This window comes from Cinclus cinclus, chromosome 8 (assembly GCF_963662255.1).
Source record: "Cinclus cinclus chromosome 8, bCinCin1.1, whole genome shotgun sequence".
Classification (NCBI taxonomy): Eukaryota; Metazoa; Chordata; class Aves; order Passeriformes; family Cinclidae; genus Cinclus; species Cinclus cinclus.
This window is the reverse complement of record NC_085053.1, coordinates 16,267,558-16,290,824: the sequence shown is the minus strand read 5'-3', so window position 1 is coordinate 16,290,824 and position 23,267 is coordinate 16,267,558. Positions and strand designations below refer to the sequence as shown.

Genomic DNA, 23,267 nt, shown 5'->3' with positions numbered 1-23,267 from the left:
CACAGTGGTTTATATCAGGAGTATCAGCTCCATTCCCCATGTGTGACCAGCCAGTAATGGCTGACCTGCTTCTCCTGCCCACAGCAGATGTTTTCCTAGGGAAGAATGAACATTAGAGAATTTCATCTGTCAAAATAGTGTAAGGCCTCAGTGGCTTTGCCTCCAACTAGACTGGGAGCCCAAACTTGACAAGTGTCTTCGCTATAAAATAGATTAAAGAATTCAGTCAAACATTGTTATATATGCATCTTTCAAAAACTGCACATAATTCTGGATGCTCTGGTTCTTGTTCTCCAACTTCTGCAGGCTGTTCTCCAGCTCTTTCAAATGTACTTCATGATGCTTTTCATTCTAATGAAAAAAGAGAAATGCATAGAAAATTAGAAACAAAATATAAATCAATCAAAGTAATAATCTAAGACACAAAGTACCTAATTTTTATAGCTTTATTTGCCTACAAAAGTTTTCAGAGGGTCCACAAAAGCAAAGGTGCTCAAAAAGGCCTCAAAAGATTAAAGCTTTAGTTATGTCCAGCAAGGACCAACCTGAACATGTTTGGATCGACTTAAAATCAAAACAAGGCCTACAATAATTTATTAAAATTGTAAATTCAGATTGCTGCCATTAACTCAGAAAAAAAAGAAGTTATCACTACATCATTATGGGATTATTACATATCTAATCACATGTAGATATGCTTCCTGAACACAATTGATCTGAGGGAAATTACAACTTCATATTTTTTTTTAGTTTTGTGTTGCTGGGAAAACTGTACTAAGTAAGAGTTCTAAACTCAGTATTATTCAGGTGATTTAGTTAGCCTGGACATCTGCTAGGTTGATGGGAAGGAAATGTCAGTGTACAAAGTATATTATCAAGCTGAATTAATTTACTGTTCTGAAGTTTGAATCAACTGTATTAGCAGCGTGTTTTCAGTAAAACACTTTCAGTCAGAGGAACTTGTTCTTGTAAATTGTGACATGGAAAGTGATTTCTTAAATCACTAACAGCATTATTTACTCACATGGTGAAATAAGCAGAGGAGTTGTTTTTTCTCTTCTTGCCTCTTTCTCACTTCAGCTTCAAGAAGGAGCAGTTTTGTCTGAAAGGCTTGTTCTTTGTATGACATTTTTTCCTGTTCTTCAGCTACCTATGAAAGTAATGAAAAAGGTGATATATGTTATATATATATATATATATATATATATATATATATATATATATATATATATATATATACACACATATATAACATATCTTTATAAATTATATATATAATACATATATATTTACTCCTAAAGCCCAAATCAATTTATTTTCTTCTCTCTTAACATTAATTGCTCCATTTCCTATTCTTTCATCTAACACTTAACTTGTTTCTCATGCCCAGGACTTAAAAGAACCTGTGAAAAACCCTGGCTAAATTTGAAAGCTGTTTCAGTTTCGGGAAAAATGTAATAAGTGAAACATTTTTTAGCTTATTTTCAAATTAAGTTAAAATTTTAGTTTTTTCAAAATCAAAGAAATATCCTCAGGCAGTATTGAGAAAAAATCATATGGTTATTTCTACATTATTAATCTGAAATAACAACTTCATACATTTTTTACTCAATTAAACTAATATAATTCACTACAATCTCAATTCCTACATTTCCTGTTGAATTTGATTTACTATTTGTATAATTTCTAAAAGTGGCAAAATTCAGCTTAATATAAAAAGAAAGCAAATTCTTCCTCTAAAAAGAGAAGGATTTCAACACCAACATTCTTGTGGGCTTTTATAACAAAGAAAATAAAAGGTAAGATTAAACTTTTGTACAGAAACTTTTTGCTGTATGTGTGGGATTTAATATAAGGCAGTTAAAGAATTTTGCTTTGTCAATTAAAAAAAAAAAAAGATAATAAAATGTTGGGCAATTGAAATTTGTTATTTATTTCCATAGGATTCAAACTTGACAAAGAAATGGAATTGTTCCGTCCATATTTAAAACATGCATAAATTCACAGTAATTTTTACATATTTCTCCCTACATGCAAAAAGTCTCATCCCATAATTTTTTATCAAGCTCATTTTAATGCTATTTTTAAATAGAAAGTAGCAAGCAAGATTGAGAGATGTATTAAATCACCAATACCATTTTTCTCCCTTCTGCCAAAACAGATTCAAGTTGTGTGGTTAATGCATTATATTCTGCCATTTTCTCTTCAAGCTGCAATTTACTGCTCTGAAGATTCTCATCTTCTTTTCTGAGCTGATAAGCAAGTTCTTCATTCTGATATTCCATTTCTCCTAATTGCCTTTATGGAAAAGAGAATAGTGCATTATAATTCACTATAGCAGGAAAATGTAAGACTTAATTTCAACCAGATTTCTAGTTACCTTTGGAGATCTTCATACTTCTTCTGAATGTTACAGATCTCTTCTTCTAAGCAAAGATTGCCCATAGAAGTTACACTATGGTTATTCTGTGAAAATGACAATTTGTCCTTCAGTTGAAGAGATTTTATAGAGGATCTTACTGGAGTAAAGTAGGCCTGTCTATTAAAATCCACCAAAATAATTAAACTGTAATTTCAGACAAATGCTATGCTCATTCAGACAAGTGCTATATTATAATCAAGTAAACATTCTCTTGTATTATTGTACCTTGTATAATTATCATAAATTAGTAAAATATAGCCAAAGTTGGTGACCAAAATTTTGTGTGAACACTTTAAGGCTGAAAACCTGCTACATAAAAAAGTAATAAAAAACTCCATGCACTGCTTAAGCAGCCTTATGTATTAGGAGTTGATCTACCTGACCAGCAAAAATGCTCACTCACACTACAGTCACAGGAAGCACAAAAATACCACTGCCTATACATACAGTTATCATAGGAGAACAGTGCAGCACTGGCAAAAAAATTCAGGAAGAAGAGATTATCAAAAAAGACAATCAATTTAATGAAAAGAGATACATCAGCAGCAGAAGATGAAGGAAGCAAGAAGTCTTCTCTCGCCCAGCATCCAGAGTGCTAAACTTTTACATGTTTTCCTCAAATCTCAGTAGCAGTAAGATTACTGCTCCTTCTACCACTCACTGACAGCACTAGCAATAATCAGACACATCAGCAGCCTGTGGGTGCCACCATTCTAAGGGGTGACCACCACCACTCATTGGACTAATTCAAGCAATTTGAGTTTATCTGCCTGACTGTGTTTAGCAGAGTTACAGGCTGCCCATGCAGCAGATTGGTAGTAGCAGAAATTAGTCCAGCTGAACCCAGGAGAGGTTTTCTGCAGAGGGACAAATTGCTCCAAAATGTATTTTCTTAAATTCTGGTCAGAGAATCAAGAGTAAAGGACATCTATCACCAAGACTTAATGCTGAAATTTAACTGCTGTTCCACCACACTAGTGATTATATTCCCAATTATTTTGCTATACTTAAGAGGGTCTTCTGCACTTTTTCAGGAAAACATGTAGTTAGATTAAAATTACATACATCATTTTATATGTATAAATTTTGCACCTCACAATTAATTATTGCTTAAGTACTTTAAGATTTAAAAGGTTATGAACATTCCTGGAAGAATCAGAAATCAAGAGCAATTTATATTAAGTTTTATATAAAGTCTACAGGACCACAGAGACTCACTGTGCTTCAGCTGTAGTTTTCCTACTGACACAGCAGGATGATTAAGCCCCTTTCCCACCCTACTAACTTAAAAACCTTTGATATTTGTGTTCTTCTAACTTTAAAGCACATTAAAAAAAAGACAAAAAACAATAACAAAAAATCCCAAACCTACCCTGCCATTAAAATTGACGTCAGAGAAAAAAAGAGTCGAGGAAAATCCATTTTCAGGCTTTAGAGGAAATACAAGCATTAGTGTTAAATACAGATAAAAATTGCAATTATCCTATTAAAGTATATTTTAAAAATACTTAATCGACTAAAAACATTGTAATAATTAAAATGTTATACATAATCAAGAATATAATTTATCTGATTAAATATTTTATGGTTTATAAATTAGCCATTAAAAGCAAAACTAATGTAGAATTAAATTATTCTACTAGATACAAACAATATCTGGACTTGAAGTTTTTTACAGTGAAGAATTCTGCAACATATCTCAGGACATAAATATTCAAAAATATCAAGAATATACTCACTCTAAAAGTTACAGGTCTTGCCACATAATGAATTCACATAAATACAGTTGGCAACAGTTTTATTTGCATTGCGTTATTTTCACAGAAGGCTTTGATTTATTAAGAAAATAATAAAGGAAACCTCACCACTGTCACACATGCTAATAGTAAAAATGTCCCAGAGACTTTTTTTCCACATAATTTTCTCATTTTTCTTTAGAAATCAGCAAGTTCTAACCACCTGAAGCTCCAGCTCCCGGAGGGTTTTGTATTTCTGTGCATGGATCCTTTCCCAGAACAGAAGCTTTAGCTGGTTTTCCTCAGCTGCTCTCAGCAAGTCACAAACATGTTCTAACTCCTTTAACTCAGCCTCCATTTTGTCCCTCACCTGCATAGTAGCATCACAGAAGCAAAAGGTAAGTGTAAAACCATAAATTAATTGTAGTAATACTTAATGGATTTTCATGTAGGTGATAAAGCTAAAATTCTATACAAGTTACATATCACTTATTTTATATATGCCAACAAAGATACAAGTTCTTTTCTGATGCTTAAGAATGTGCTGTGCTCCAGTATTCAGCTCCATCTGCTGAAAAATTTATAACTCTTCTCTGTATGGAGTCTCAATTTTAACTGTTAGTTTAAAAAAAGCACTTACAACAGTAAGTTTGCTTCCATACACAACTCTCACAATTGTTTGGACCAAAAGATAGTTTCAAATTCATCAACAATAAAATCACATTTTCAAAAGTGATAAAAGAATTCTGGAATTCTAAAATAGAAGCCAAACTACTTAGTCATTGCACTAGGAATCATTGCTCAGTTGTTTGCAATTGTGCAGTGCCAAAACAAAACAGCTTCAGATAGCAGTCAGTAAAACTCTCAGAAATTTAAAACCAAGAGACAGTACGTTCTGACTTCTAATAAGATTACAAAACTGTAGAAAAGATCTGTACCCTACAGAATTTTTTTGAAACATTCTTCATTACTGCAAACCTTACCTTATCTGCTTCTAAGCATTTGTTTTCTGTTATTTTTTCGTTTTCATTTAAGACTGTTTCATGTCTGGATTTCAATTCTTCTACTGCAATTTGTCTTTTTTGTACCTAGGACAACATACATTTTTCACATACATTTGCAAGGTCCTTCATTTAAATATAGAAAAGGTAGAATCATTAGTATGAAGCATAAAGGAAAACCTTTGATTTCTAAATAGTATCTCGAAGTCTGTCATTATTGAAGTTATTTATTTTCATTATCCTACTTGTCACAGCAAGTACAAAGGGTTACCAGGTAAAGAGCACTGTCATATCAGCAGTGTGGTATCAACAATGGAGAATGAGCTACAGTTGTTCTGTAGAAGCACAACTCCTCTCACACCTCTCTCCCCACATAACAACTATCACTGACACTTCCCATCTGGAGTCACTACAGCCCTGAGTTAGGGAATTTCACTCCACTCACTGCTTAAGGCTGGCTGTTACCTGGAGCTACATCTACCATCTTAAATCTGGCAGCAACTCTAGTTGTGATGATGCATTCCAAAGACAAGACTCTCTGGCTCTACTCTAGTGTTTGTATAATGTCTTTCTTTTCTCTTGTCAATGATTTAAAAAATAAGTAAGGGAAGGATATCAATGAAATTGTGTTTATACTATAGCAGAAATAGACACATACTTAAATCAATGTTCTAAAATTTCTGTGTGAATAAAGCCAAATACAAAAAAAAAAAATAATTTATAAAAAGCCCATTTTAAGTTTGGTTTATTTGCTTCACTGGTATTTCTATGTGGATTTACCTACTGAAATAAAAGAACTCATATAACCTATACTCATAACCCTAAACCTAACCCTAACTCTAATATATATTTCTTGAATGAACTTTAATTCCTTGAACTTACTTGAATACTGATATGCTCTTGGGAGCATGAAGACAAAATATGGCCAAGTAGAAGCAAAATATCATCAGTATAATCCACTGAAGACATCAGACTCAAACTTTTTAAAAATCTAGTTTAATGGGTCACTAACCCGCTTTTTAGGAAGCAAATCTTGTCAAAGCAAGCTTGCAGTTGTTGGCTTCAATGAACTTCAAGTGGGTTTCACACAACTGAGTACAGACAACATGTACTTGTAACTGTGGAGACTATTCTTTGATATGGTCTGTAACAGCACTTTCTTCTTTCATACTCAATATTATAAAAATATTACAATCCCCAAACAATAAAATGGGTTTATTACAAACAAAACCTTTATCATTTCCTCCAAATGGCTTACAAATTTAAAAAAACATATTAGAAGATTTCAAAGATGGTAAGTCACCTCATTTTTACACTGTTCTACAAGGTTTTCCTGCAGCTTTGCTTTTTCTTGCAGATGTAGCAGCTCATACTCAACAGATACTGTACTTCTCTCCAGTGTAGCAAGGGAAGCCTTGACCAAAAATAGAAAATATAAAAATTTTAAGAGTGTTACCAAAATAACACATTCTATAATATAATATTACCAGCAAGTTACTTGCTGGCACTAGGAAGACTGATGTAAGTATTTTTCCTGTCAAACAAAAATGACAGTCTATAGTTCATTTGTCATCTCATGAGAGCACTTGTATCAGACGAGAAATACAACACAAAACCTGTAGACTCTTTCAAAATTAAAATTAATAATTGAGGTAAGCTCATTTCTTTAACTTGAAAGAAAGTTTAACAAACATAAAAGAACAATTTCTACTTAAGCAATTGTGCAGTTATTGACAGTAAAATAAACAGCATCCTGATTAAGAAGATACATCATCAGACAACCCTGTTCCTAGCTTTACCATAAATTTCCACTGGAAAATTTTCAGTATCTCATTTGTTCTTACTACTATAAATGGATAGCAAACTTTATTGTTCAGGTCTGGGGTCTCTAGACAGAAGATCCAAAGAGAATTAATGTGGCTACTTCATTAATGTATAGGAAATGTAGAGCCATTCAGTAATGATTTATAATCTCACCTTTAATTTTTTGTTCTCAAGGTAAATAATTTCATTTTCAGAGTTAACAGAATTTAACTTTCCAAGAATTTTCTCTTGTGAATTTCTTCTCCATTCCTCCCTTTTTTCCATGTCTTCCATCAGGCCTTTGATCTGCCTTGTTAGACGGGCAAGAAGTTCTCTATAATACACAATGCTTCCAAAACTCTCACTATGAAAATTAAATTGAACCTTAACACATTCTCCTTCATTGTATGCATATATACACACACATGTATATGTAGGTATGTGTGTATATATATATATGTATATATATATATATATATATATATATATATATATATATGGGGGAATGCATTTACACATCCAAAGAAAATATTATCTACTTATATTCTGAGATAAACTCTCTGTAAGAGGAGAGTTGCTACTCCAAAGAAGGGGTCTTAGCTCAATTATAGAACACCAAATTATATACATATACACACTGTACAAAATGCAATTATATTGAATTTATAGGGTATATCACATAATGTCCTACTAAGAACACTCCTTAATTACTTTAGGAATGTTACTTTCCATTACTAAAAGCAGCAAATTATGCTATGCTGCAGTTTTTGCTCCTTTTTAGTTAATAAAATTCACAAAATTAGTTTTGGTGTTTAGTCAGCCACACACTGCTTAGTAGAACAAGTCTTGTTAGAATGGCACATTTCAAGCAAAGACTTGACTTTTCAGCTGAAATGAAAACAGCAAGACCCAGCTGGAAGCAGAATGATAATTTGCTCTTTCTTAGATGCTTTCTTGTATACACTGGATCAACAGTGGTCTAGACAGATTTCTGTCTAGATATTGTCTTTCTGATGTTGTCTACCTGCACTCTGGTTAAATCTTAAAATCTGCTGCAAGCATTTTCAGAAATGACAGATTTTCTGGGAAAAAACCAAAATATTCAAGCCAGTTTAATGCGAGCTGTTAAATACTTGAGCACGAATGAAGTTCTTTGTGAAATAAATGTTGTCTCAGAGCTAGAATAAAGGCATCTAATGGTTTCTTTTCCTGGTTTAAATTATAGTCCATATTTCTACCAGCAGAAAAGGTAAAAGGATACATGTCATTGTCTGCCTCAAAAATAGTATATGCTTCATATACATTAAGATTTGACTTTGTAGTTTGAACAAGGTTGGATGATTTTGTTTTGCCTTTCCTTAAAAGTATGAACTGTTAAAAAGCCATCTGAGAGGAACCCTTCTCTGTCCTCTACTGAGGTGAGACATTAGTGGAATTGAAATAATTTGGCCATCACTAGTCTGAGGTAGAACCTAGAAGACAAAGAACCTTTTTCTATTCTGTAAACACAAGGGTTAACACTCTGTCAAAACAGTTATTAAATAAGTGCTTATGTGGATGCAGCATAGGAGCTGCCAGCAAGTTCAGGCTGATCAGAAGTATGCAGGAAAAAGAATGTTTCTAAATGACAAAGGGGAATAAAGCTTAAAAAGAAGTGAAATGCAACAGAGAGGAGGTTAAAAAATCTTAAATTTGTTCTTATTTCCAACTTTCAAATTCTTTTCAGAATTTTAAAATATTAATAAACTCATTTGCATTGTCAACACTGAGTATTGCACTACCAAATGTCAACACTCTATGACTACAGAAATAAACAAAAAAGACCAACAGTCTAACTTACTTCTCAAGATCTTCTACTTGAACTTCTAACATTGTCTTTTCTTCAACTATTCTATCATGCTGTTTTTTCCAGACTTCAGAAGCTGACAGTATTGCACACAATTTGAGTTCCTAAAGATTGCAGAAATTATAAATTATGTAACAAAAGAATGCCATTGAAGAATGTCATTTAATTCTACAAATTTTTCTAAACACAAGAGCTATTAAATATAAGATGATTTTATTGGATCTCCCTTGTACAAATCAATATAAATTTTCTCTCATCTCAAAATAAAATCAACAAAATTAGCCACATTTTTAAAAGATTAAAGTCTAAGTCCTGACTTACTTTCAAGGCAGAGACACAGTTAAACACTGGTACCGTATATCAACTGTAGAATACAATATTTCAAAATTTAAGATCTTTTCTTACCAAAAAAATTGTTTTCAATACATCTCAACTACATAAAAATTACATCAATTACTAAACAAATAAAACAGTGCCAAAATATTTTAAGAATGAAGAACACTAGCTAGGTAAGATACGAAACGTTAGATACAATCCCTTAAGTGAATAGAGATAATTAACCAATGCATGCTATCTTGAAAGTACAGCAGGTTTTCAATGAGGAAGAAAACAAACATGGCTACAAAACATCAGAAGTTCAGGAGGTAGTTGCTGTTCCTCTGTGCTGCTAATTTTAGTTAAAGATCCATGCCTGTCTTCTCACAAAGACCCAAGAATACAAAAACCATTATTAATCATCTCTCCTGGTACACTAAATGGAAAAGTGTATCTTTAATACTGGCATATCCAAAACGATTACAACACATCTAAGAGCATGAAAACGTATTCTTACTAGGAAATCCAAATAGGGCAATAAGCACAGTTCTGATGCACCTAGCCTTTTTGATAGGCAGAGCAAGATTCCAAGGAACAACTAGAATTAAGGAAGAAGTTTTATGCTTGGAATTTGAAAAAGTTCAAAGCAAGCAGCTTAAAAACAGAAAGCTAAGTAACCACATGAGACATCACATATTAATAAAGAAAGAAAACTAACACTTCAAACCCAGTCATGGATTCTCACTTAGTACACTGTATTTCTGAGTTACTCAGTGCTTCTCCATAGAGAACTAACAGGAAGAACAGGAGAGGTTTAACCAAAAGCTGATGGCACTCCTCTTATTTCCTACAGCTTAAAATGTACAACCTCATGACTTGCCAATCACTAAATTTAAACAAAACAAAGGCAGTTGATAGTAACAGCTTTCATGACACCTACAGCAACCTTTTCCTTAACAAATGAGCAACAAAACAAAAGACATACAAACACAGCATAGTCAAACAATTTTTCTATTTTCCACAGGTGAAAGTCTTTCAGTTGCTCAGTTTCAAACAATACAACACAACGTTGCTCACAGCATAGTCACTCACACTTTCTCTTATTTTAGAGGTTACGTCCTTCACAGCTTCTTCTAAGTGTCGAGCTCTTTGCTTCTGGGACCTTAATGCTTTTTCCAGGGCAATCTTCTTTTGCTCCCTTGCTTCCTTTAAGGCTAACTTCTGGCACTTGTATTCACCAATTTGATGTTTCCACTCTGCTATTTTATTTTCTAGAATCTGCAGCATAATTAAAATTAAGTCTTCAAATTCTAGACCTTACAGATAATTTTGAGCTATAAAATAATCAGGAAGAGATGTTACACTTATAATCTGTTTCCATGTAATCTTAGTATCTCAAATCTTGTGGTTGATATAAGGAGCTAGCTAAGTACAACAGTAGACAAGAAAAATGCAGAGAAAAAGTAATTACAAAGATGTAAAGAAGAGGTTGAGAAGGTGCAGGAGCAGGTAGGAGTAGGGAAAAGGACAGCAATCTAACCATGTCTGTGTGCTCTTGCAAATGAATGAAGAATTTCCATAAAGAAAGCATGGTATGGGTGTTAAACCCATTTATGAGGAGGAAAATAAAATGGTTTCATCAGACTACATCTGTAAAGAATATCACCTTAATGATGCTACCAGTGATGTGCACTGATGTATTAGAGTATAATCTATGCTCTGAATCTAGTGACACACACACTACTAGGTCTGGATATAGGCTGTATGACTGTATATCAAATTTTATTATGAAAGTTAATATCTTGGATTTGTGTTTTTTAAAGTCAGGAATCTGGGAAAGCCTGAGGTCTCTTCTTTAGAATATATTATTATATGGTCTGTGATTAGATGACTACATACTATTTTCTTGCAAGATCTCTAAATTTTTTCTATGCATAAAATTGCCCCACTTTATTAATGGCACAGATTTGTTTAGTGAAGAAAGTATTTTTTATAAAAAATGAAGCAGAAATGCATTTTAATGCATTTAATAATACTAAGAGACGTGTACAAAGCAGCCAAGATGGGAACTGGGCTCTACAACTGCCATTATATTATCTTTTCCACTGCTGTTATTATTTCTGACAAACTAGATGTTTACATCACTCTGATGAACTGATCCTATTCCATGCAGGAAGCTCACTTCGTGACTCGTATTTTTCATCTATATACCACATAAATATGAAAGGAAAACAACAGCAGACATTAAAACACTACATGATGATATTCATTAAGAACAATACCAGACTTTGATTCAAGGAGAATCTTAGCTCCACTTATCAAAAATTACCAACCTACCAATAGACAATTAGTTTCATGAAGACAAGTGTAAATGCTGTTCATATCACTTACTATTCTTCCACCAAACTCCAGCAATGTAGATAAGCCAGCAGGGTCAGCTTTAATAGTACAGTGATAAATATTCTATTTGTAAGAATGATTAATGCATTTGCTTCCTTCCTTTTAGCCTAGGTCTGACACTACATTATATACTACTAGTTACCTACTGAATGTGTGAGTGTGCCAGACTTACTCAAGATACTCATTGCCAGTTGATGTAAAGTAAGCATGTTATGCATGAGGGGATATCTCTCAGTACAGGTCCTGCTAATGGCCCCAAAACTTTTACCCAATCAAAGCAAAATGTAGGTGGTTTTTCAAGTGAAATATGGTCTCAATTACTGGGATTCACCAAAAAGCAGAAGTACTACTTCAAAAAAAGGAAATTACAAAAAAATCCCAAATATGTAAAAAGCGGTTTTCCTATATAAATGCTTACCTAATAAACAAAGATGTGACTTGAGGTGGTGGATAAACACCTTCAATAAACACAGAAAATCTCAGTCTGTGTATGGATTTCTTTAACAAATTAAACAGCTGCTATCCCTGATTATAACCACAGGAGGTCAGATTCACACTAAGAATAAGTGCTTTGGGCATTAGTCAGTGGCTGAGGTAAATTCAAATTGAGAACTAATTTCATAGGGGTAATGCTAAGCTTTTTCAAGCTTTTGTTTAATTATTAACAAAATCATCTCCAGGATTTAAGCTAGCAAATTACTTCAGCAATTTCTGAAAGTGAACAAAGCTTTTAAATAGAGGTTAAATGACAATACAGCTGTATATCGAGTTATTTTATCTAATGAAAATGTTGGAATTCTGTAACTGTACTAGGAAGAACAAGAAAGCAATTTTTATTTAGAAGAAAACTTTACATATTTACACAGACATAGATGTGATTTGAAATTGCCTTGATATAGGTTGGGTAACAATCAAATTATTCTATAATTATAGAATTCTATAAGTAGCAGGGAACATATGCTATTAAAAAGTTTGGAAATTAGAAATGCATTTGCAGCCAACATTTTCTCATTCACGCCTTTGTTCTTGACATGTTTCATATACTGTATTCTGAGGCCACATACAGCTCCAGCCTTTCACACATGACCTCCTCCTTGCCTTTTCAAAGCCAGTAACTGACTCAAATGCCCAAATTTAACTTGTGCTTTTTAGAACAGAAAATGGAAATAATTGATCCTACCTTAAACAAAGTGAGATTAGGCATTAGTCTTAAGTGTTTCATTTTCAGTCAGTATTAAGAGACTTACAGATTCTTCATAGACAATAAGAAGAAACAGGGTGCGGCTGTCACTGTTCTCTTAGAACAGAAAGTCACCATAGACACTTGCCTATCTCTTGACCATATGGAGACTTCTTCTAGGCAGTACAGTTAAGTGAGTGCAAACACTTCTATGCATGTTTCACTTTGCTTCACCAGAATTTTGAAGTTCTACTATGCTACACCACAAGTGTGCGTAAGGTGAGAAAAGAAGAATAAAACGCCAAACAAAAAACCTTGCAATTAAAATAGTGCAGTCAGACATATCTTGCAAAACATAAAAAATTACGATTTCAACTGGTCATGATTTTTCTTTTTACCAAAAATTTGATTTCAAAATGCCACAGCAAGGTTTTGCTTTTTTTTCCCCAATAAACTGAAACAGAAGTAAAATATTTTGACCTGTATTTTCACTTTTAATTCGTCATTTTCTGCTTCTTTTCTTTCAATCTGACACTGCAGGTGAGCTTGTACTTCCTGTACTGAGCTTGACAGGTGGTCTCCTTTCTGTACATTGATCTAAGAAAGATAAACAAACACAGATTTGTTGGATTATGCTGTACTATGCTCTCTGTATTTTCTCTAGTATGCCGTAGTTTCTAACTGACATTTGAATGTCCTCAAAACTTGGAAAAGATAAAACATGCTCTACAAGTATATTCACAAGCAGCAACTTTCTACTAACTGTCTTCATGTTAAACAGAAATCATGAATTTGAAACAATTTCTGTGTAATTATTGCATCATATTTAATCTGAGTTTAAGTAGCAGGAATGAGGCCTGGAAGCATGAACTCAGACATCCAGGTTAAGCAAAGGCATCCAGCTAGTAGGATGACTTACACTAAGCCACACTGATGAGCTGTGCTCTGACTAATTAGACCTGAACTGATCTTCATTAAATTTCAAAGACCACCATCTCCTTTTAGAACTATTGATGCATTTAATTCAAACTGTAATTTCAGGGGTTACATAAATCATAAAGGAATAGGAAGCTTGTGTCACCAGAACTCAGGTCAGATGATTCTATGAAATTTCTTTCAGCTTGATTCCTTTCCTCATTCTGAATAAGAAATAATAAGGTAGAAAAGAATCATATTATCAGTATAGACTGAAAGAGACTAAAAGAATGTACCAGTGGAAATATTCATTATAGATACCAGTAAAAAAGGTAGATTCAGTCAAGTATTGATGAAAATGCCATTTACTGAAATTAATGTAAAAAGGAACAAGGGGATAGCATAGAAAAATATTTATACTTTCAGACACCATGCACCCTAAATTGCTCAACTTTAGGTAGTCTCTAATCAGAGCATGGTATGCCACATAGATCCCATCAACATTGAGGTCTGCTGGCATTGGGGTCTTCAGAATTTTTATAGGCCTTTCTGTTCAGCACTTCTATTCTCAAGCAAAAAGATGTTTCCATGAAAATGTACTCCTTCAAGATAAAGGCAAGGGCCGTAACAAGCCCTCACAGGCTCCTCTATTATGACCAGCAGATCAAAAACCCTCTTAAAGAAGAACCATGGCTCTTAAAAACCCGCACGGGGTACAAACATCAAAGTACGCTGCTGTGCCCTTAAAGGTTTAACTGAGCCTACACGGTCCCTCACTAACGCTGAACCACGCTGCATCACACACACTCAGTGCACTGGAGGTACTCAGTCTGCAACACAGATTGCCAAAGTGCCAGTAAAATAACTTTCAAACTTTTACAGTGCCCTCTTATACAGGACAACTCTTCCAGTGCTGGTTTTTGCACCGAGCCCCTTCTTTTGCTGCAAAGAATGAATCAGCTTGTGCCAGACTTGTCAGCCTTTGACGATACTAGCTCTGCTGTCTGTACTACCTTTCCTAAAAGAGCCATGGAAACCAGCTGTGAACATTATCTCTTTAGCTTACTCCATATTATTCCTCCTGTAAGTACTTTTTCCCTGGAATATTGGAAATCAGTAAAAGTTAAAAGCCACCTTAGGATATTAGTGTTAAGGATAACTGTACCTTTAGTTGGTTTGATTACAGTTTTGATAGTTTTAAGATAATTTTGTAGGAAACATCTTTCAGGATTTAACTTTTTTTCATAGGTCTTTCAAATAATTGTTTTACTCAAAATTTCTATTTTTTAATTAGGAATATAGTATGTTGGAAGAAAATACTCATTCTAATGGAACTGGTCACTCACTTTTTCACACTGAAGCATGGATGCAAGTTCTTTAATCTGTTTCTCCTTTTCAAGTATTTTTTTCCTGAGATTCTTCATGAAAAAAAAACAAATTCTTTTACTGTCTGTATACAACAAAGCATCAGTAATGCACAGTGATGAACATTTCAGATGTAAAGCTAAGCTTCCATTTTGTGAGGGTAAATCACAAATACTCCCACTTTTGCCACTTACTGGAAACTGTATGACCCTATAAGGTAGCCAATTTCAGATATTTATCATAGAACAAAGATAATAAAATTTTAATTTACTTACAGTATTCTGAATTTCAGTTTCATTTAGCTCCTGCATCCAAGTATCAATGTTTTTACTGCTTAACTGCAACACAGGAAACATTAAACATTACTTCTAATTATAACTGATTCTGTATTTTTCAGTGGTTTTAAATTGGCTACATATAGTTTGCTACATTTTCAAACCTGGTATATATGACTAGAAAAGCCCACATACTCACAAGCTACTTAGCTGGCGGTTAAAACCCTGAAGATTCAATTTAGGATAAAAGCCTGTGATACCACAGGATGTACCCTCAAACAGTTTGCTCACAGAACACACCAAATTCCCCAAGGGAAAGGCAGACTACCTCCAGCGAAGGTGAAGGCCAAGACCTGCCCAGAAGCTAATCTTGCTTTTTTATACAGCAGACTTCTTCCAGTTTGGAGGTAGCAATGGCTTTCCTCTTTTACCAGTTTGGCAAAGATTCTCACCCAGCTGCTCGAGGAAATGATGCTGCCCATGCCATGGCAAGTCCAGAACCATATCACACCTACTACCTAAATGCATCACATTCCTGCCACTTCCTTATCAGGCACCAGCAACCGGTCATCACTCTCACCCCTTCTCCAAACACCTCTCTGCTGCCTCTACCCTGGCACTCCAGCATGATTGATGCCTCCATCAAACACAAAGTTACCTGCTTGCTCCAATCAAAGCTCCGCTGACTACTCTCTGTTTTGTCAGAAGTGGATTTTGTTGCCTTCTCCACCCACCAGGACCCATTTCCCCTCTGCTCAGTCTGTGCCAGGGGCATCTCCATCAAAAGGATTTGTCAGACTAAGAGTTTAAGTTCTTATATCCATATTACCCTTCATAGAATTGAGAAAAGAAGTAACAAATTTGGGAAGTACCCATCTTAAATAATCACTTACTCACAGAATCAGAATGCAAACTACTCTGCTTATAATTGTTATATTAAGCTGGAGTATTTAATGCTAACTGGAGCCCTTAACACTATCTGGAGCCCTAAAGACAAGCTGGGGACCTTAACCCTAACTAGAGCACTTAAGCCGAGCTGGAGGCCATAACCTTGATTAAACCTAGCCGAAGGCCTTAACCCAAGCTGGAGACCTTATGACTAGCTGGAGACCTTAACCATAGCAGGATCACTTAAGCCAAGCTGGAGCATTAAAGCTAGCTGCAGCACTTAACCCTAGCAGGACGACTTCAGCCTAGCTGGAGCCATTAATGATAGCTGCAGCACTTAACCCTAGCTGGAGCCCTTAACCCAAGCTGGAGGCCTTAACCCTAGCTGGAGCCCTTAACCCTAGGTGGAACTCATAAAACTAGCAGTATCACTTAACCCTAGCTGCAGCCTTTAATGCTAGCTGGAGGCCTTAACCCTAGCTGGAGCCCTTAACCCTACTGGAAGCACTTAACCCTAGCTGGAGCTCTTAATGCTAGTTGGAGCCCTTAGCCCTAGCTTGAGCACTTAACCTTAGCTGGAGCCCTTAACCCTTGCTGGAGCCCTTAACCCTAGCAAAGACAAGGATGACTGTGATGATGATAACATTTTGATTTAATGCTGTGTAACAAGATATTATATGTTAACATATATTGGTGTTCCATGAATGAGTAACTGAAACATTACTGGCATGCCAGGTTGTTCTCACTACAGTAGAACTAGTGGACTTGCCCAAATAAACCCCAGTCACAGCAGAGATGCAACACAGCTAATATACCTGAAATCTTCCACAAGAATTCATGACTTGCAATTGCTTAGCACATGCTGCACAGAATGCAAAGCCTTCCAGAGCAGAAAACCGAATACTCTAGAAGGACAAGGACAAAGTAAAGCTTGTAACTGCTATTTCCCAATTCCATGCTCCCCAGCACAGAGAGGGAGGCTCAGTGGCACAGGTCACTCAACGCCAGCCCTCACCCCGGGCCCACATTCGGGCTCTCACCTCACCAAAGTCCCCTGCGCCTGCTGCCGGCGGCTCCAGCCCCTGGGAAGGGCTCTGGCCCGCAGCATCGCTCCAGTGGGACATTGTCCCCTCTGCACCGCTCCAGTTCGGCACTGTCCCCTCAGCACCACTCCAGTTCGGCACTGTCCCCTCAGCACCGCTCCAGTGAGTCACTGTCCCCTCAGCACCACTCCAGTTCGGCACTGTCCCCTCAGCACCGCTCCAGTGAGTCACTGTCCCCTCAGCACCACTCCAGTTCGGCACTGTCCCCTCAGCACCGCTCCAGTGAGTCACTGTCCCCTCAGCACCGCTCCAGTGAGTCACTGCCCCCTCAGCACCGCTCCAGTGAGTCACTGTCCCCTCAGCACCACTCCAGTTCGGCACTGTCCCCTCAGCACCGCTCCAGTGAGTCACTGTCCCCTCAGCACCACTCCAGTTCGGCACTGTCCCCTCAGCACCGCTCCAGTGAGTCACTGTCCCCTCAGCACCGCTCCAGTGAGTCACTGTCCCCTCAGCACTCCTCCCGCCGCTCCCCACCTGCGCCCGCCGCTTCTCGCCTCCGGGAGCCGTTGCTGGAGCGACGCGCTGTTGTCGGTGCCGCAGCCGTTGTCACTGCCTCTGTCACTGCCTCTGTCACTGCCGTTGTCGCCGCCACTGCCGCTGCCGTGCCGTCCCCCCTCGCGGCCGGGGAGGCCGTGGTGCCCTCCTCGGGCCGGCCTTGCCCGACGCTCCCCGCGAGCACCCACTGCTCCGGTGTGAGGCTGGAGAGTCCCCGGAAGAGGCATCCCGCCTTCCCCGAGAGACGAGGGCCGTGTGCTTGGGATACAAAGGCGCCTCGAGAAGCGGCCGTGCCCCCCGCTCGCCCGTGGCACGCCCGTGCGTACCCAGGAGGTTACTGCCAGACCCAGATGGACAAGAAACCTGGAGACCTCTGGGGAGCTCTAGATCCTCTAGATGATTTCTTTCTGGGTGGTTCCATTAATTTATTTTTTTTTTTCCTGAGGTTAAACATTAAGTATTCATGTAACCTGACCGTATGTGAGGCTGCTTTGGCAATACATCATCAAACACTGCAGAAAAGCCACATATTTTTAAATAACCTCATTCAGATGAGGTGGCAATTCACAAAATATCTGAGACACTGAAACAGATTTATGGAAAGATCACTTTCAGATCATAAATTGTGCAGAACCAAGTGACCATGTGATGCAAACAATCTCATTTGTACAGGTGAGTATATAGATATCTATATAGACACATATACGCAAACATAATTATAAATTGCACATTTTGTTTAAAAAATCATACTGATAGAAATGTTACTTTTTAATATTCTGAGTAATAGCAGTGTCAGCAACTTGCATTAAAAAAAAGCTTGACAGAAATAATCAAAATAAAAATCAAACATATCCTTTGGCATCCTTTGTAAATATGCCAGTGTGTATTTTCTTCTGTTGTTGGCAATGGAATTTCAGAGAGCAGTTACTCACTTTATAAACTCTGGAGAATATTATCTAGCCATGTGTGCCTGGTAATAAAAATGAAATGCTAAATTTCAACCTATTAAATTCAAGTAGTAATGAAATCACTTCATTATCCATTCTGGATTGAGTGCCCGATTGTACCTGAATTCCAAAAGAGATTTTGTCTTTGCATGTACAAAAGGCCTAAGGCTTTGTTCTCTATGGGACCCATAGCCTCAAACTGAAAATTCAGCATCTTTGTCAGACCTTTGCTTCAGCACCTCAGTTATGAAATGTGGCTTTGGTACCCCATAGCTACCTCAGACAAAACTCCTAATTTTAGCTGCTCAGAACTTGTTATAAGATTGGCTTATTTTAAAAAGAAAGCAATACATTTTTGCAATTTAAAAAAAACCCTGGTCATAGTTTATAAAATAACGCAAGCACTATCCAAAAATGAGAGTTCATTAGCATGATAATTAGCATTGCACTCTGTACCTCCTAAACAAAGAATGGATTACAAGTTTCAGTCCACAAAACCACATTTTAATGGCAGTGGCACAATCCACAGAGTGAAAAATAATTAAAGGCAATAGAACACACAATTCTGCAACGACATAATTACAGGCCTTACTAAGAGATGTGCTTGAGAGAAGCTGCTTTAGATACCACAGGAGCACTGCTGAGTGCTTGTCACAGTTCCTTACTTCATCTGCTCTAAAGGTATAATTGAGCCTTTCACCTCCACGTCAGAAATTCATGACTCTAGTGTATTTATTTGTTCATTGGTTGATTTTGGAAATAGCCTGCTATTGCAAAAGCTGCAGATTTGCTGCAACCCTGTTAATACACTGTTCCTTCCCCATCTTTGTATGAACTGCTTGGTGCAGTACCGACCAGATTTCATTTCTCCAGTGATCCTTAGAGGCTTGCCACCTTACAGAGAAATGGACATCTGGCAGAGACAGAGTAATGTGTTTTCATATCTAAAATTTCATTTTTGCAAGCAATAATCAATATTATAATTTCAATTCATATCAAAGCCAGAATAGCTGACACATTTCAGAGAAGAAAACCTCCTTTGGAGAAAAGAGTCAGAGATGAAGCATTATTTGCTAGTACCAGTTCCCTCTAATTGCTTTTAGGTCAGTGAATGACCTTTCAATAACAAATATTTCCTTTTGTTTGCTCCTTATAAGTCTTCTTATACCGTAAAGGAGTTCTGCTGAATGCAAATTCTTTGATAGGAACTACATCACACAATCAGAATAAATAGTTTGCAGCATTGTTCCTGTAATTATTTCCCAAAGTTCTGTAAAAATATGACATAACATCCCTATGATCCTGTACAACTCACCAATTACTCTGGGACGTCCAGTCCTACCTGCCTAGCAAGCAGAGCTGCAGCAGTCTCTTGTGTGGAGGCACTGACATCTAGTGGGCTCCAAGTATATTTCCAGTTTTTCCAAATGTTTCAAAAATCTGTCACAGCATCTCTTTTTGAGATGCTATGACCTTGATACAAATGCATATTTAAAAGCACAATAAAATATTAATAGCTGGAGGTTGAATTTTTAAGTTAGGGTTGACTCTTATTATAGCAGCACGAGGAAGATTTGTTTTAATTAGGAGCTTACGTTCACTGAGCTCTGTCCATAGCAAAAGCTCTGAAGAAGTCAGTTCAAGTAACACAGGATTGAACACTTCCCCAAACACCTCTGCAAAAGATAGACAAAATTTTCTCTGTCATGCTTTCTGACAAGCAGGTGTAAAACTACAGGGCAAGGCTTTTTATTTCCACTATTATGTTTACATGCGTACATATGTATGTATGTTCAAAAGGTACGTGGGCTGCAGTCCCAGTTGCCAGCACAACTGCCACGTGCCAGCTCAAGCTAGCAAGAAAAGATATGATAGTTTATGTCAAAACCATAAAAGCTGTGTTCTCAATATGGTCTTCCCAATGGTCTTAAAATATTTTCAGCTTCCAGCTTCCTACATAGACTTTATGATGTTCCATGAAGAAGGTACGTTTAATTATTCCTATGCCTTATGTGAAGAAACTGTGGAGTACCATGTGATGAAACTACCTTCTCACAGTCACTATTAGGGAAGTGGTAAAGCTGCAAATATACCTCCAGTTATTAAACTATCATTGCACAGTAAAAGGAAGAAATCCAAAAAGTGTATTTTTATTTCCACAGGGGTCACTTCCTCTAAGTATAAGGTAGCCAACTTCTTCTAAGATAGACAGCTGGGATGTGGGACTAAATTATTATCCTTCCTACTCCAGGAAAGGACAAAGATCATGAAAACAACATATGATATACCTAGTCCAGTTCCCTGAAATATCCAGACTTTTGCCTACTGAATGTTTGGCAGTTGCTGCATGCAGTCCTAGTACAACTCCAGTTCAAGTGTCATGGGGAAGCACAGCAACAGCTGCCACAGGGACCACTGAAAGGGTGCACTAATGTGATAAGGAGCATTAATCCTCCCTCAGGTCACTGTAGTTTCTGAGAGGAAGCGTGCTGTTGAGAACAGCTGCTTTCTAGTTCTGTCAAATCCAGTCCCCACATTTTTCATGAAAGCCTGATTGTACACAGGCCAGGCAGCTGGCACTACTGTTTTTATAATCTTTGCCTGGTTATTATCAAGCTAAGCTTACAGTTGTTAATGTTGGCAAAGAATCTATGACTCACACACAAACAAATGCCCTTACCTATTTTAGTAAAACAAGTTTCAATTACTAAACAGAGATTCTGTTCCTTTTATCTTTATGTCTTTTCAATACATCAATAAATGGTAAATCAAATTTACACATGTTTATCTGGAAAATCTGGTTCCAGGATGGCTACTCTTCTTTAAAGTATTAGCTGAAGTTCTGCAGGGTTGTGACTGGTGCCGGTTGTGACTTGGCCAGAACTCTTAATTTCCCACTGTTAAACTGCATTAAATGATTACATAAATATGTTAAGTATTAACAAAAAATATATTGTGGAAATATATGCTTCAGTTACATAATCATGAGTGGGAAAAGAAGTGGTGCATATGCACAAAGTGACACAAAGATGTGACCCTCGGTGTATTACAGAATTAAATAGGCATGAATTCCAACATGGCACTACATTATTTGGATTAGATGTGCTACCAGAGTGTGTTTGTTTCAGTGTTTTCACAGGATATAAACTGGCATATGAAGGCATTTCTGGGATTGTATTTTTCAAATCTTTGGCTCCAAAGCCCATGGTGTAAACACTACCTTCCCATACTGTCAGAAAGCAGTACTAGGAGTCAACTGAGAATCATTTTAGTTATAAGCTATTACTCTTTACATCAAAATATTTTATTGTAATTGTACTATAAACCTTTATATTAATATAATTTTGGTTGGTTGGTTGGTTTGGGTTCTCCATATGAATTCTATTTCTACTCATAGGAAGGATGTTTCAGGATCCATTTATATGCAGCAGTAGAATGCTATGAAAGGTTATTTCTTCTTTTGGTTATTTTCTTCTTTTATTATGTAATAAGAAAACTTGATGATCAGACATTAGGCAGTTATGTTGTTCACCACAGTTTCTGGTACAGTGGTCACTCACCTCTTCTAAATTTTCAGAGACTGGGCACATAGCAGGCTTTAATTTCTTTTTCAGCCTGAGACAACTCCTCAGTCTGACAATCTTATGGCTCCAGCACTTTTACAAGTCACCCTCCCGGCTGTCTACCCCACACTTCAGAGCTACTGTTTGATATTTTTCCTCCAGCACAGCTCCTCAGCCCTTGCAACTGATTCTCTCAGAATGCATTGGTGTATATCTCTACACACTGTGCATGCTTTGAATTCATCTTCAGCACTCCCTATGTCAGAATCTGGCTTGTAGCTAAGCCTGTGTGTTAAGGTATGGCTTCCCTTACCTCAGCCAGATATATCAGTTTATCCCAAATCCAAATGCTTTTGGCTCTGAAGGGTAGTTGTAGAAAGAGACCTGACTTCCTACTAGAATCAGGCAGTAAAGCTTCCAATAAGGACAGGGGAGACAGCCTGCATGTGGTAAATTTAAAAGTTTTGATGTTGATGTCTTTTCACATATGCTAAATTGATATCACAGTTAATTGTAATCAGCACTTATGTGACTGTAGTCAGCTTTCACAAGGCCATATAGTACTGGGCCTTGAGACTTGTGGGGCTTCTATATACCAGCAACACTAGTTTTAGGAAATGCAAACAAACTTGCCGCATACCTTTTACATGCACTTACACCCATGTATAAGCAAGACAATACAAGCTGGAGAAGGTGAATTGATTCAACAAAAGGAAACACATACACACAAAAGCTTCCAGGCCCTATTCTTATAAGAGGTACAATAGGAACTTTACACAGCCTGGATTTGTTTTGGTTTTGATTCCTGGAATCTGACTAGCATGTAAGCAAGATTGCTTTGTTAGTTATTTCCCTTCTCTGGAATTCACTTCTTGTCATAATGCCATAGGATTTCCTCTGACTTTATCAAATTCAGCCACACATTATTTACTATTTGAGTTATTAAAAAAATTACTTAACCGAACAACCAGGATAATTTGCAAGCTGGGTGTGTTAAATTGTAGCCAATGATG

General features: G+C 36.7%; 1 protein-coding gene across 1 annotated transcript; it reads right to left on the bottom strand.

The window, feature by feature from the left end:
- Positions 1 to 222: 222 nt before the first annotated feature.
- Positions 223 to 16,033, bottom strand: ODF2L (outer dense fiber of sperm tails 2 like). The gene is made up of 15 exons (XM_062497930.1): positions 15,917 to 16,033; positions 15,259 to 15,321; positions 14,965 to 15,036; positions 13,184 to 13,300; positions 10,216 to 10,401; positions 8,803 to 8,912; positions 7,137 to 7,272; positions 6,463 to 6,573; positions 5,142 to 5,246; positions 4,382 to 4,528; positions 3,795 to 3,851; positions 2,381 to 2,466; positions 2,136 to 2,298; positions 1,025 to 1,150; positions 223 to 351 (listed from the first exon to the last, which is right to left on the bottom strand). The coding sequence occupies exons 1-15, from the start codon at positions 16,031 to 16,033 to the stop codon at positions 223 to 225; spliced, it is 1,725 nt and encodes a 574-aa protein (XP_062353914.1).
- Positions 16,034 to 23,267: the final 7,234 nt, after the last annotated feature.

Bases quoted from the DNA above. Each gene is read 5' to 3' on its own strand.
- ODF2L (XM_062497930.1), bottom strand. From the start codon at position 16,033: ATGCCCCTGGCACAGACTGAGCAGAGGGGAAATGGGTCCTGGTGGGTG. The intron at 8,913-10,215 runs GTGAGTGACTAT...TGCAATCTTTAG, and splicing joins CCTCTAAAATAAGAGAAAGT to GAACTCAAATTGTGTGCAAT. The intron at 4,529-5,141 runs GTAAGGTTTGCA...GCTACTATGCAG, and splicing joins AATGCTTAGAAGCAGATAAG to GTGAGGGACAAAATGGAGGC.